We start from the raw sequence: 14,061 nt of genomic DNA, 5'->3' as shown, positions 1-14,061 counted from the left end.
GTTAATTCCCTCTTTGTGACAATGAAGTATCAATAGGCAGGTGTGAACATGGTGGATTTTCCTCCAGTTTTAATGCAGTCAAGTCATTTGCATTCATGTACCAAACTGATATTCCACTGTGTATTTCATTCAGGGCTGACTGGGTTCATAGCACACCATAGTGTTGTTAGAAATAGCATGTTAGCTTGTAAGTAGACTGACAGAAGCCTCCCAGATTCTTCTGGCTCTTTGAGACGCACAGGGAGAGGAGAAGGGGGTTTACACACAGCACTCAGGGCATTGGGCAGCTGTTACATGGGAGGGCCTTCCTGTTGAATTCCATTCCAGTGCTACGTCCGCTACAAATAGATATTCTAGTGCTTTCCTAAAACATTCTGGAGGCATGAGGTATTGGGCTTGAGTCTGAAGGGAGGGTTCGGTTGATAAGGGACCACCCCTTATCAGTGGGTATAAAAGCTCTCAGCTGAGAGGCAGACAGCACATTAAGAAAACACTTCCAGAGAGGCCAAGGGGCTCTTGATCTGCACACAGCAACACTCCTCTGAAGCTTAGAAGAAATACCCAGATCATCATGGCTGAGAGACGTATTCCTTTCACCTTGCTCCGCACTCCGAGCTGGGACCCATTTCGTGACTGGCACCAGAGCAGCCGTATCTTTGACCAGACCTTCGGCATGCCCGCCCTGCCCGAGGACATCGCCGCATTCCCCAGCACCCACTGGCCAGGGTACCTGAGGCCATCCATCCTGGCCCCAGAACTAATGACACCGCATGCCCCTTTGATGTATCCAACCCACATGATGGCTCAGCAGGCTCAGGCTCGGGCCCTGTCCCGCCAGCTGAGCAGCGGAATTTCCGAGATCAAGCAGACCCAAGACAGCTGGAAAGTATCGCTGGATGTGAACCACTTCTCACCTGAGGAGCTGGTGGTGAAGACGAAAGATGGCGTGGTGGAAATCTCGGGTGAGCACTTATTTGATTTCTGTCGCTCTCCTTATTGAATGATTTAAAGGTCATAGTGTTTTATGTCCTGAAACCTAATGTGTCATATTCCAGTCAGATGTTCCTTGAGTGACACACTTTATCATACACCTACATCTCTTTATCCTTAGAAGACAGCTGTACTGGTTGGTATGCACACTGTCTCACTTTGGTGTTCTTAAGTGTCTCTTTTTCTTCTGTAAAACAAAAATTGATAGAACTGAACAAAGCATGAGGTGGTTACATAGTTACATAACATATTGAGACAATAGAGTAATGTGTTCAGGGAGTTGGGAGGGTCAGGGGGGTTTGACTGTAAGCCCACTGGACGCAAAACAAGACACAGTTCAAAATGTGGGAGTTGACTTTTAAAGAAGCTCAGGCATGAAAACAATGTTAAAACAGCCTCACTGTCCATCCAGGACGGGCAGGAGCAAAGCAGACCTGAAGAAAGTGTGGAACTGATCAGATAGCAGCTTAGTTCTCTGAAGCCCTGTGCTCTCTTTTCTCTGAGTGAATCTCGGCCTCCCTGCCTGCTATTTCACAAAGGATCCCATTCTCAGAGCTGGGGATTTAGCTGCAGCTCAACCAGTAGGTCCACTACTTTAAAAGGACTGCTGGATCTTGTCCAGGTCCAGGGTTCAGTCCCTGACTGTACCCAACGTCTCTCCGCTCAGAGACTGGACCTCATCATAAACACTGAGATAAACAAAGCACAAGATTCAATCCAAGTGGAATTTGCCACCCCATGTTCCACCCCATGTATCACCAGTGACCCAGGATGATATTTTAAACACGACAGTGTAATGAAGAATTTTGTAAACACACCAAAGTGCGACCTCTCTCTAGCTGTCGCTCAAAACTAATGACCCTTCATTTAGCTGTTGAAAAAGTGTGTGTTACACAAGTAATTTGGTCCAGTTAAAAAGGGGACACCACTCTCTGGACCGCAACCTTTATCGGTCCGTTGTCACAACAAACATATTACTGTATTCAGAGGCAGAATGAAGGGCAGCGTTTCAACTTCATAGCAGGGCATCTGAGATACAAGAGGCTGATTAAGTCTGGTGAGGATCTTAAGTGGCCGGTGTGGTTCAGTAGCACTGAACTGCATGAGTTTTAGAGTTAACCTAACATATATGCAAATTAAAACTCTCTGAAAAAATCATTTATGAAACATTTTAGAAATCTATGAAGACATGTATGTATATCCTTAGTGCTTTACAGCTTTTCTTGATTGCTGTCATGCAGCAGTCAACTCAAACAGGCCTAACAGAGGCACTGACGGTCAAAGTGACACATTTTGTTTATGCCTCCAAAAGCTAATTTTGCTTTCAAAACAACACAATTTGCAAACAAGTATATTAGATTTTCCAATCAATCATTACACAATGGACAACAAAATACAAAATGCAGTGCTCAGTGGGATCCAGAATCAAAAATGCTTTGATGCAAACTGGCTGAAAACTGAAATACTGTACATGTTACAGAAAATACATAAATGCAAAATGAATACAGTAAACCAAAATAAAATCTATTACAGTATAAGAAACAGCCGCTATTGATACTCAGTCCCTTCTGACTTGACGAGTTGGCCACAAGGCTTCATCCACATTAGACTCAAAATTCTCTCTCACAATGCACCGAGGAAAAAATCTTCTTTCATGCCGTATCCAACTTTGACATTCCTCCTCACCTATTTCTTGAGCTGCAGCAGTCATTGCATTCAGAAAGGGTATCTGCTCATAGGGATGGTGATAATAAACTCCTCTAAGGGATTCAAAAATGGGGCACATACTAGGAGGAACTGCATCATTATATGTGGGTGTACTGTAAACCACTCATTGGTGGAACGCCACATTATCCCAGATAATGGCGAAGAGGGGCATGACAGTCCTCAACAGCCCTCTGTCCTCAGGCTAGATCAGCCTCTCATGAAGTGTATTCAGGAATGTCATGAGTCCTTCGGTGTTGTATGGGTGAATAGTGGGGATATAGCATAGGACACCATCATTGGAGATGGCAGAACACGTGGGTATGTTGGTACCCCTCTGTTCTGGAACTATGAAAGTGGCCCTGTATCCAGTGAGGTTCCTTCCACAACTCCTGACTTTACAGGAGCCGACTTCATCAACATAAATGAAGACATGATGTGCCCCCTCAGCTTCAAGCTCCATTCTTCTCTGAGTAAAAGCAAAATTACAATGAAAAGTGACTCCAGTTGACTTTAACTGAATGATATGACAAGGCATTACAGCATCTGGCCTCCTTCACAACCTCAGAGTTCCTTTGAAATGGAACTCTGTAGAGCTGCTTCATGGAAATATGGTTGCTTTTCAAGACTTGGTCAGTGGTGGTCAGGCCCACGTTGTTGAGGTTCCTGATCTGCGATCACTGCTGCCCTGATTTCACGGAGCCTTATGGCATTGTTTGCCATAAGGCTGCGTGAAAATTGTCCCTCTTCCACCAGAGAACGGCAGTTCTATAAAGAATACATGTAATGGGAATGAGGAAACAATTACATGAAGTATATTGCTGAAGATATTACTACACAGCAACATTACAGTGTTTCTGTTTAAAGCGGTTGTACTCTTTGTCCAGCCTCTTTAAGTGAAAAGCCATGATTGATAGCATGATCGATAACAGCTGCCCGTAATTTCTTCTGAAACTTGAGCCTTTCCAACTACACCTCCAACTCACACACAGACGTCTCTTCCTCGGACCCCTCTACCTGTTACTCTCACTCTCATCTGCCTTAGACCTCCTCCATCCATGCTAGTAAAGAACAACACAGGTGTGCACCTTTGAAGGCCTGCAAACATATTGCTAATTAAAGATTTGTCTGAAGAAGTGTCAAACAGGTGCTTCAGTGATTTCATACTGATTCTAATAGTTAGGAATAGGTGATTTTTGTTTGGTTACCATAGCTAACACAGTGGGGCTTGGACTGTTTGAATGACATCCGTGTTAACTGTTTTGCAAAAGGGTGGGGAAAATGTGTCAAAATTTATTTACTTATTTATTCTTAGATCAGACTTTTTCCTGAGCTATTTCTCTCTGTTTGAATCTTTATGAAAATGCTCTTGCTTCAGATTTATGATTTATATTGCATATTATTGTATATTTATTTCAGGAAGTTGTTCCCTGACACCCTGGAGCTGGTTTAGCATAGCATTAAAAAAACAACAACCAAGAAATAAACTAAACCAACTCAGAAAAAAACTCAACAACCATTCAGGTTTAGCTTTCACAGCCAAGTTTTAAAAACAGAAACAGAATGCTTATTATTAACTTTCAGAGGTGACATCTGTAGTCTTTGTGCTAAGCATAAGAGCAATCTCTGGATATCCACTAGTGGATCACATGAATAAATATTTTGATAAAGCACAAAGTCCAAATCAGATTATGGCTGGACTCTATAAAAGTAACTGTGCACCAGAGTGAAAACAGGTGTTTTGTACCAGTCAGTCATCAAGGCAAACCAGCACACAGATTAAGGGCTCCCAGAAAATTCCAAAAAAGGTGATGCAGCTCTTGTAAATAAGGTGTAATAAGGTGATGCAGCTCAATCCTGTGCATGAGGTGAGCAATATAGGTAACCTTCACATGATAAGATGATGTAAGAAACACTTTATACAACCCCAAACAGTTGTCAATTTATATTTTTCATCAGGTGCTAAAAGTAGAGTGCATAAATTAAGGCTTAGATTAGTGGAATGAAATCTGTATGCACTGTTCCCCCCAACAGGTTCATTTTACTACTATAAACAAGATGTTTTCTTGCCCAGCTGGCTCTTTATATCTTTGCACCGCTCCTTATAGCAAATGTATCTTTCAGTCTAGCTTAAAGTATATTTTCTGTGTCCACAGGTAAGCACGAGGAGAGGAAAGATGAGCATGGTTTTGTGTCCAGAAGTTTCACCAGGAAGTACACGTGAGTTTCTCTTTACTTGAGAAAGAATACCAAGGAATCTTGATGTACTCTTGATCACTTTCTGCCATTAATCAAACTAATTTAAGGAAGATGTGGCCCATGCAGTATGTCAACTACTCACTTAAAGACTTTAGGTTTTAGAAGTACAAATTTTATTGTGGCTTGTTGTTCGTCCTTTAAATTGGATTGGATTTATTCATAAGTGTGATTTATTTTTCTAAAATCATGACTCTGATACTGTAAGTCTCTTTAGTTCATGGGTTGATCTGTCCTGGCTGGCCAGGTGCTGATAGCTAAATTTCATGCTCTGAAAAGTAGCAGCAGCCTTAAAGCGGTTCATCCCTTCTTGACGTAGGCTTTATCTTCATAGGGCTCTGCTGCCATCCAGGGGCCATAGAGTAACACACACTAAGCTGCTGCTGAGCTTTATTTGTTTTACTAAACGCTTTGGTCCTGTTCGTTTTTGACTAAATTGTAGCACTGATATCCTTTTCTCACTGAGGAGCAAGGTTTTGTTGTTGTTTTTTCTTCTGATTTCTGACCTAATTGTGTCGTATTCCTCCCTCGCAGCCTCCCCCCTTCAGCTGATGTTGAGAAGGTGAACTCTGCCCTTTCTCCTGAAGGCGTGCTGACCGTGGAGGCTCCTTTGATCAAACCAGCCATCGAGCACTCAGAAACCACAATACCTGTCAATGTCGAAAGCAAAGGCGGTGTGGTGAAGAAGTAGGAAGAAAGTGGGCACCATTTCCTTCCAACCTGTTGTCCTCCACACATACACATTCAAATAGATGTGTGTGTGGGGAGGAGGAAAAGGACGGGGGATATTCCGCTTGTAGTGAGGAAAGGAATCAGCTTTCCGCTCTTCATAAAACGAGCTTGTTCACATGCCATGCACATGTCAAGGAGAGCGAAGGATTGCCCTAGCTCTTCCCTCTCAACTCCATCTCTGGTAATGAGCCTACCCCAGCTGAGCACACTGTGTAAACACATCTGCACCAGTGCCATGTGCGTGCTCTTTCTGCTGTAATTACACTCTTCATCTGAATACGCAGCTTCTTATTTCTTTTTCTTCCTGACTGACACACACACACACACAGGGCTTTATGCTGCCTCTTCAAACATCAACACAGAATGTAATAGCAGCAAATGTGACAACTATTGGAGGCTTCCCAGGACATCCCAGGACAGTATCCACATACACACCAAAGCTCTGAGTAAAGAAAGAGGACTGTTTGTGATTTTGCTGTTGTGTGGACGGAAACAGACTGATTTAAGCCATGCAAACAGGAAATAAAGAACACACAACATACAGAGTCCCTGCTGTTCATTTGTGTTTGATAGAGTTTTTGTTGCTGTTGTGATACCTGATGCCAAACTATTCATCCCATGGTCACCAGTCCCCAGGAATGCAAGCAGCTCTTCACAAAGGACTGTAATGATTCTATATTTAACAACAGCACCCCCATGTGACTGTCTGATCCCTCCACACAGTAACACAGTGGGCCAGGTTTCATCAAAATTGTAACATATTTTAGGTGAATAAAACATTACTTCAACTTTTTTTTTACAGTACCCCCATTAGGTCAGTCACTGAAAGATTTAAAGTGATAAGGACTTAGTATATTATTCATAATCTGCAAACCGTGACCGTATATAAAATTCTTTTCTTTTTTTTTTTAATGAATCACAGTCACGTGAACTTCAGCAGATACCACCCATATGTGTGGAGTCAGAGTAAAAGTGATGTTGCTGCGACCTAGGTGTTATATGTACAGAGAAACGTAGCCATCTTTTCAGCTGTGCATCTGCACTGAAATGTGTCATAATTCCCAAATTGCATAATTCCATCATACAAAACGTCTCTAATGAATTATTCATTGCCAAATGGATATATAATTCATGGAGATTTGCTCTATTCTGTTGACTGAACAAGGTCATTTATAACCATTGCACCAGGCTTGTATCCTACAGTGAAATGAAAATTTACCGAGCCTGCTGAAGTCAAAAAGGCAGTCAGTATAATTTATTAATCTATAGCGGTGGCCGTCAAAGTGCTAATATGCAAATTGTTTCAAGAAGGACTGGTTGTGTTGTTGTTGTTTTGGATGTCTTATCATCTGGCACCATCATGAGGTCAAACTTTCAGTTGGGGCCAAAATGTACCTTTTTTTTAAACTGTACAGATCAAACCAATCAAACTCATTACATCCTCAACAACCTGATCGTGTGCAGCTAACTTAGTATCTGAGACACAGACAGAAAGAATATGGGCATAAAGCTGCATCCATACAGGAAGAAATTCATGTAACGTGCTGACCAGAGACCATTGAAAACATGTGAAGTAGAAGGGACCCTAGATACATTTTATTTAGCTTTATAGGCTAATTACTTACATATAAGTAAAACTTGGCCAACAGAAATGGAACCAGAACGTATCCCATAACCCGTAAGTATCTGGACGTTGGCAGAGGTGTATTTTTGCCCCTGTAAACCACCACTGTGGGGTTTTAAATCAATCAAGATGTGATTGAACTGCAGACTTTTAGCTAGCTTTAATAAAAAAAATAAATAAATGAATAAATTGTAAATATTAATATGGACCTGAATATATTTATAGTGTTTAAATCATAGTATTTGGTGATTGTGATCATGCCATAGTTAACTTTGAAAAATAGATTTTCTTTGACTGCTACAAACAGATTAGTACAGCCACTTCACAGCAAGAAGATTATGATCAGAAACCTCCTGAAACGCTTATTCACTTCTTAAACACTGACAGACAAGCAGTTTATATCTGGTCCCAGAATACAGTTTTTGAACAGCTGTGAAAACCCCCACAAATATTAATTTTATTGCATCAATTAATAGTGTATTGAACTGACTTTAAGGTTAGTTTGCAACTTAAATACTTCAATTTTGAGGGTCTCTGATTTGCATCCATTGAGTTATATAACATTGTTCTTATATCTCCTTTCATGTGGCATTGCCAGATATGATGTGATTTGGTGTGAGACACCTTCAGCAAAACCAGTGAGAAAAGTGTCCAAATGTGTGATAGAGAAGATTTAAATCAGACTTCATCTTAAGGGTGTAGACTCAGACATTATCTAAGCAGGAAAATGGACACAGTCAGGAGTTAGGTAGTGGAAGCAGGCCATCAACGAACACTTTTCCAGTGCTACATGCAGTTGTGTTAATGCTCATCTCTTTCCATTTAACTGTGAGCCAATGCAGAGTGAATGGAAAGCTGCAGCACTACAACTAGTGACATTCGGAGTATCTAGTGGTTTTCATCACTTCTTTTTCTTCCTCCCTGTCACCTTCCATGTTGTCATCCATGTTGTATGCAAGCTCACTAATCCACATACTAACTCTACTCTTAACTCCAAAGCTGCAGGGGAGATCTATTTGTAGAATGCTGTGCTATGCACTAAGTCTTCAGCATGCTGTATAGTTACACAGATTTGACAGCAGACATGAACTGATGTTTCTTTCTTTTTTTTCTTATGCTATGGACACCTGCTTATCAGCTGTCTTAATCTTGATGTAAACTATTTCTATATATGTTTTCTGTATATTTGCATATATCCTCTATGTATGCAGCAACATATGTCCTTGTATCTGCTACACAGTGTTCTTCATTCATGAAACCCAACACTGACTTGAGATGAGGCACTGCTCTCCAACCCACGCAGTATTGCAACTTTTCCTATTCCATGATTCACAATTTCCTTCCATTTTAAAAAAGGCCTGAATTATTCGTGCCAATCCCCATCAATCCAGGAGCTATCCAGTTTTTCAACCAGGATAGTGCAAGGATATGAAGAGCTGTTAGCTTCAGGGCCGCTGACTGGACTGACAGACTGAAGAGGGGACAGAGATGTTATTATATAATGTGTATGACACACATACTGTAAATATATTCAGTAGAGAATCTGTGCAACAAATATTACCAGAACTGTATTTCTGAATACTAACATAGTTTCTGTTAAATGCAGATGCTAGCTCTCTGTAAACTTTCCGCTCCAATAATTAATCTCACCTTATTTGTCCTTTCTCCTTCCCCTCACCTCCAACCCGGTCACAGCAGATGGCTCTTCCCCCCTGAGCCTGGTTCTAGTTCTAGGTTTCTTCCTGTTGAAAGGGAGTTTTACCTTTCCACTGTAGCCAAGTACTTGCTTTTATGGGGTCATCTGATTGTTGGGTTTTTCTTTGTAGTATTATAGGGTCTATTATAAAGTATCTTGAAGTAATTGTTCTTGTGATTTGGGGCTATATAAAAAAAACTGAGATGAGGTGAAAGGACCATGTTTGAGGTGCATAAAGTCAACATAAACCGTAGAATTGAATCTAACCAGCTTCATAAACTTAAACAAAAAATTATTGTCTGCTACCTTTGATCTAACTGGCCACCAGTATCACAACCTGCTCTGTACCAGTTCAGCATAGGGCATTAAACTGCCTCGTACTATATTTTCATGCAACTTTTGAATGCAACACAAGATTAGTATACTTTGATTTCAGGATGTTTCACAAAAACATAACTTAAGATAATGTTACCTTTATGCTCACTTCTCTTCTGAAACTCAACTTTATTTAGATGTGTACCATGAACACATCACAGGAATGAGAAGGAAAAGGGGAAGTGTTTAGGTTTGGGATGTCATTTTCTTTTTACTAAGGAAGTATGTTCAGGCATTTACTAGAAGTCTGACTGTCAGACTGCGACACAGTCAAAATGAACAGATTCTGCAGTAAAATGCATGACTATTGAGGGTTTTTTTGCGCGCATTGCTTGAGTGCTGTCTGCTATATTGGATATGATACAACCACTGGGAAAAATGTGTATCCCCAGCTGTGGTTCTGGGATGTTATTTTGCTGGGTGAAATTGGTTAAGAAGGTGCTGAACCAAAAAACTTCCTAGTGTTCCTAGTAATTGCTTTAGTTGTAGATTTCCATGCCTGATTGTAGCTTTTCATGCTTCTTGCAAATACTCTCCAATTACTAGTCCAGCTGTAATAAAACTTGAAAAACTGCAATGCAAACTAGAAATGGAAAAAGTTTGCCTTCTAAATAAAAATAAAAATGTAGCTGGATGGTGTTCATAATTAAGTCCATCACTTCTATTCAGACTATGACCACATAAATATGATGAATATGAATATGAATGATTTGTAGCCATCAGCCTCCAGGAACCACACACATCTGGTTAAAGAATATTCATTTTTCCAGTGGTTGCTAGATAATCATGTGATCAGTCATCAGTCATGATCAGTCATTGTCACCATGACTGCATGAAAAAATTAACATGATGTGGTTAGTGGTCCATTCCGGTACATTTTAAGCCCTGGTTACAGCCATCCTTTATAACAAGAAAAAAAAACAAAGCTTCTACTTGTTACTGTTAGAAGTGCTGCTAACTCTGCTAAAATGTAAATGCTAAGCACATGAGTTTACTATTTTAATATTGTTAGTGTGTGAATATTAGTTTAGTAATAATGCAGCTGGATATCATACAGTGGGTAGAATATTTAGAAAAAAAAAGTTTAAACTGGACGAGAAAAAAAAGACAAGCACCAATAGGTCACTGGCAGAATCTTTACAGTAGCTTACCAAAACTATAAGACATCAGCTTCATACAATCTACAATAAAAAGGCTTTACACTGATGACAATAAATCAGTCAGATTGACAACAACAGTGAATCAGCCTACATAGAGGAGGTTCAGCATCTGAAGCAATGGTGTGAAAACAACAACCAGCATCTGAACACAACCAAGACCAAAGAGATGGTAATCGACTTCAGAAGAACAAAGTGATCTGAGCACTCCACCCTCTACATTGGTGGGGAGGAGGTAGAAAGGGTAGAAAGCTTTAAGTTCCTCGGAGTCCACATCTCGGCTGACCTTACCTGGTCCACAAACATTTCCCCACCAGGTAGGGAAAGCACAACAAAGGCTGTACTTTCTCAGGAAACTGCGTCAGGCATGCATGGGTGTATGTATAACTTGTACATATCTTTCTTGTGTAAATGTAAATTTGTCTGTGTTATTGTGTAAATACTTACTTATTTCACACACATGGAGAGATGCCATACTGCCTTTCTTTGTTTTTGCAACAATGACAAAGATAAAGAGCTATTCTATTCTATTCTATTCTATTCTATTCTATTCTATTCCATTCAGCTATCATCATCACAGATGTGGCCCAATACAATGAGTTCATTATTAAGGTGTACACACTGACATGTTATTATGATAGACATATGGACCAAAGTCCAGCATTGATAAGATACAATCAAGAGTAGCACCCATGGATCACTGTAGGGTTTGGCAGCAGTAATTTCTCACAACATGAATATTAGATTTACTGTAGGCCAGCATTAACAGCATAAATCATAAATATTCATGTCCAACAGCTTTTCATCTTTTAAATAGTGTAGATCCTGTGGTATTAGTGTAACAGCTTTGTCTTTGTAGACTACAAAATAAGCATCTAGACTAGTAAAATTTTGGTTTCTCCAATGTCTGAGAAAATCTGTGACATAATCTTGAAAAGGAAACCAGTTCATTGCTCCTTTGTGTAGATCATGACAAGACAGGTCTATGAATCATTTAATTAGGATGGAGAGTACAATAAAACTCACTCTGCATTATAACCCAGCAGTAGTCTTTTCATGCTCTAAATCTAATGTGCATTTCAGCAACAGAAAAAAAAACCCCAGACTTGGTTAATGATGCTATACTAAATGAATGATCTTGTCATCAGGTGTGTGGACCTCAGATTAGTGCACTGATGAACAGGTGGGGTGCTTTTTCTTCTCCACAGCAACAGTGTAGGATTTTGCCGGTGTTGATTGCCTTCTGACCAATTAGCACTCACCAGCTGTTTCCAATAATTACCTCTCCTTACGTGACTGAAGATGTTAATTTGACAAATTGCCATTCTTGATTAGCACTGTTTCCCGTCAGATTGACATCGTCAGATTAATGAGGAGAGTCTTTTGGAGAGACAGAAGACAGAGAGAAAGAATGTGATATATCAGCCAACTTACCTGCAGGGGGAAAAAAAATCCTGGACACAACAATGTTGCATAAATGAGCAGTTTTCTTGTTCACTCAGTGTTTTGTTAATGATTAGAAACTTATACTGACATTGGTATTATGTGTACCAATGTCTGTGGTCTTCTGCTCTTATCAGAATCAGAATCAGAGAGACTTTATTTATCCCCAAGGGGCAATTAAGATACAACAGAGCAGCATGATGTTAAAGATAAGGACAGGGTATAAACAGGCAATAAGAATGAGATAATAAATACACAGAATATACAGTATATACACAGTTTTAAAATTAAAGTGACTGAATAAGTGAATAAGTAACTGTAAGTGAATAAACTGAATAAAGTGTCGGCAGTATAAAACAGAGTACAGAGAAGTTTAGGTTTATGGGTGTGGGAAATATCAACCACCACTATCTCTTATTGGTTGGGACAGCCGCTTGTCTGTCTGGACCTCTAACAGAAGATCTCCCATCGGGACTTGGGGACGTCTAGTCCATATGCGGCACGGATGTTTTTGTAAACTATCCCAGCCACTTGGTAGTACTTCTCATTGTATGCTGTGACAGCTTGAAGGGCCTGTTCTTGTGCTGCCATGATCGGAGCCTCTGCTTTGTCCTTTAAGCCAGCCTTTTTAGCTACTGGTAGCATGTCTTGATATCTGCGCTTCCTCTACGTGTTGATGGCACCTCCTAAGCAGAAGCTTAATTGTGTATGTTGGTTCCCTTTTTTCATCAATGTCTATCTTCACCTGCCCAAGGCATTCTTGAAGCAGCTCATCTTCCTGATGTGTTTTGAATGCTCCATTTATCATCCTGGATTTTGGCTCTAAAACTAACCCTCACCTTTTCTTTTTTCCATTGCTCATAGAGCCTCAGGGTGCTGGACTTTGGATAGAGACCTCTGTGCATTGTGAGGAGGTTTTGTGTCTCGAAATCAGTGGCATCTATGTCCTCCTGTGGCTGGATTATTTTTCCAGCTGGGTAACTGATGACTATTAGGGCCTGTGTTTTAATGGCTTGCATCTTTTTCCTACTGTTCAGCTAGCCTCGCAGCACCCGTCTTACCTTCTGGAAGTATCTGGCTGTGACTGACCTTCGTGCATCTTTATCATGATTCTCAATGGCCTGTGGGATAGCCAAGTACTTTTAGCCCTCCTGCACATCTGCTATTCTCCCTTCTGACAACTCCACCCCTTCAGTCCAGATCACCTTCCCTCTCTTTTCAACCATTTGACCACACATATCCAGTCCGAATGACATCCCAATGTCCTCGCTGTAGATACTGTAGATATGTGTGTATGCGAGTCCATACTGTGGATTATCTACTATTTGTAGGTCTGATTAGCATGAATTGTTTGCACTTTATCTGTAAAATAACTGGGTTGATCAGTACAGTTCACATTAGATATCTGTAGTGAACCTAGACAAGCACTGAGCAACATGGACTATATCACAAAAAGCCTAAAATCGCTCACAAGTAAATTTGAGAACCCAGCCTATAAAATAATTGAGGTATCTCATTGCAGACACACCAACGTCTGTACAATCAACTCAGGGGAAAAGACTTCTGCTGGGCTGTGTTGTGTTTCATACCAGGAAACCAGGATCAGTACCAATACATCTAATACTTTCTTGGAGCTGTATTCTCAGATATGTGTGGGCTAAAGAATTATGTAATTTTGTAAAGATTCTGAAGTTTGAAGAGTCAGTCATTAATATTATAGGTGTCCTCAGAAATTTCTGAGATATTCTCAAGTGTTCATTGTTGCTAGGTTGCAAACAGTATCTTGTTCAAAGTTTCAACTTCACCGTATTTAAGTGTTGACATTCTAACGACAGCGACATTGGCTAGGAAAGTGGAGCTCCAAAAGCTGAACTGCTTTCAGTTAAAAGCAATAATAATGTAGCATGAAAGTGCTATGCACTGAGGACCATGGGTGCTGTCACCACTTGGCTCTATAAAACCAAAAAAACCAATGAAAAAAGACGCCTCTAGAGACAGACCCTATAAATTCATCTGTCATTCTTCTTCCGCTTGTGTAATTCAGGGTTGCTGAATGAAAAATGAAGGTAACGCTAGAGTGGCCA

The 14,061-nt window shown here is 40.4% G+C and overlaps 1 protein-coding gene across 1 annotated transcript; it reads left to right on the top strand.

Annotated features, from left to right (window-relative positions):
* The first annotated feature begins 571 nt into the window (after window positions 1–571).
* hspb1 (heat shock protein, alpha-crystallin-related, 1) lies at window positions 572–5,641 on the top strand. Its single transcript, NM_001279530.1, has 3 exons — window positions 572–962; window positions 4,851–4,914; window positions 5,485–5,641. Exons 1-3 carry the CDS (start codon window positions 572–574, stop codon window positions 5,639–5,641), a joined length of 612 nt encoding a protein of 203 aa, NP_001266459.1.
* Window positions 5,642–14,061: the final 8,420 nt, after the last annotated feature.

This window comes from Oreochromis niloticus, linkage group LG10 (assembly GCF_001858045.2).
Source record: "Oreochromis niloticus isolate F11D_XX linkage group LG10, O_niloticus_UMD_NMBU, whole genome shotgun sequence".
NCBI lineage: Eukaryota > Metazoa > Chordata > Actinopteri > Cichliformes > Cichlidae > Oreochromis > Oreochromis niloticus.
Note: the sequence above shows the minus strand (reverse complement) of the source record. Positions and strands in the feature narration are given on the sequence as shown.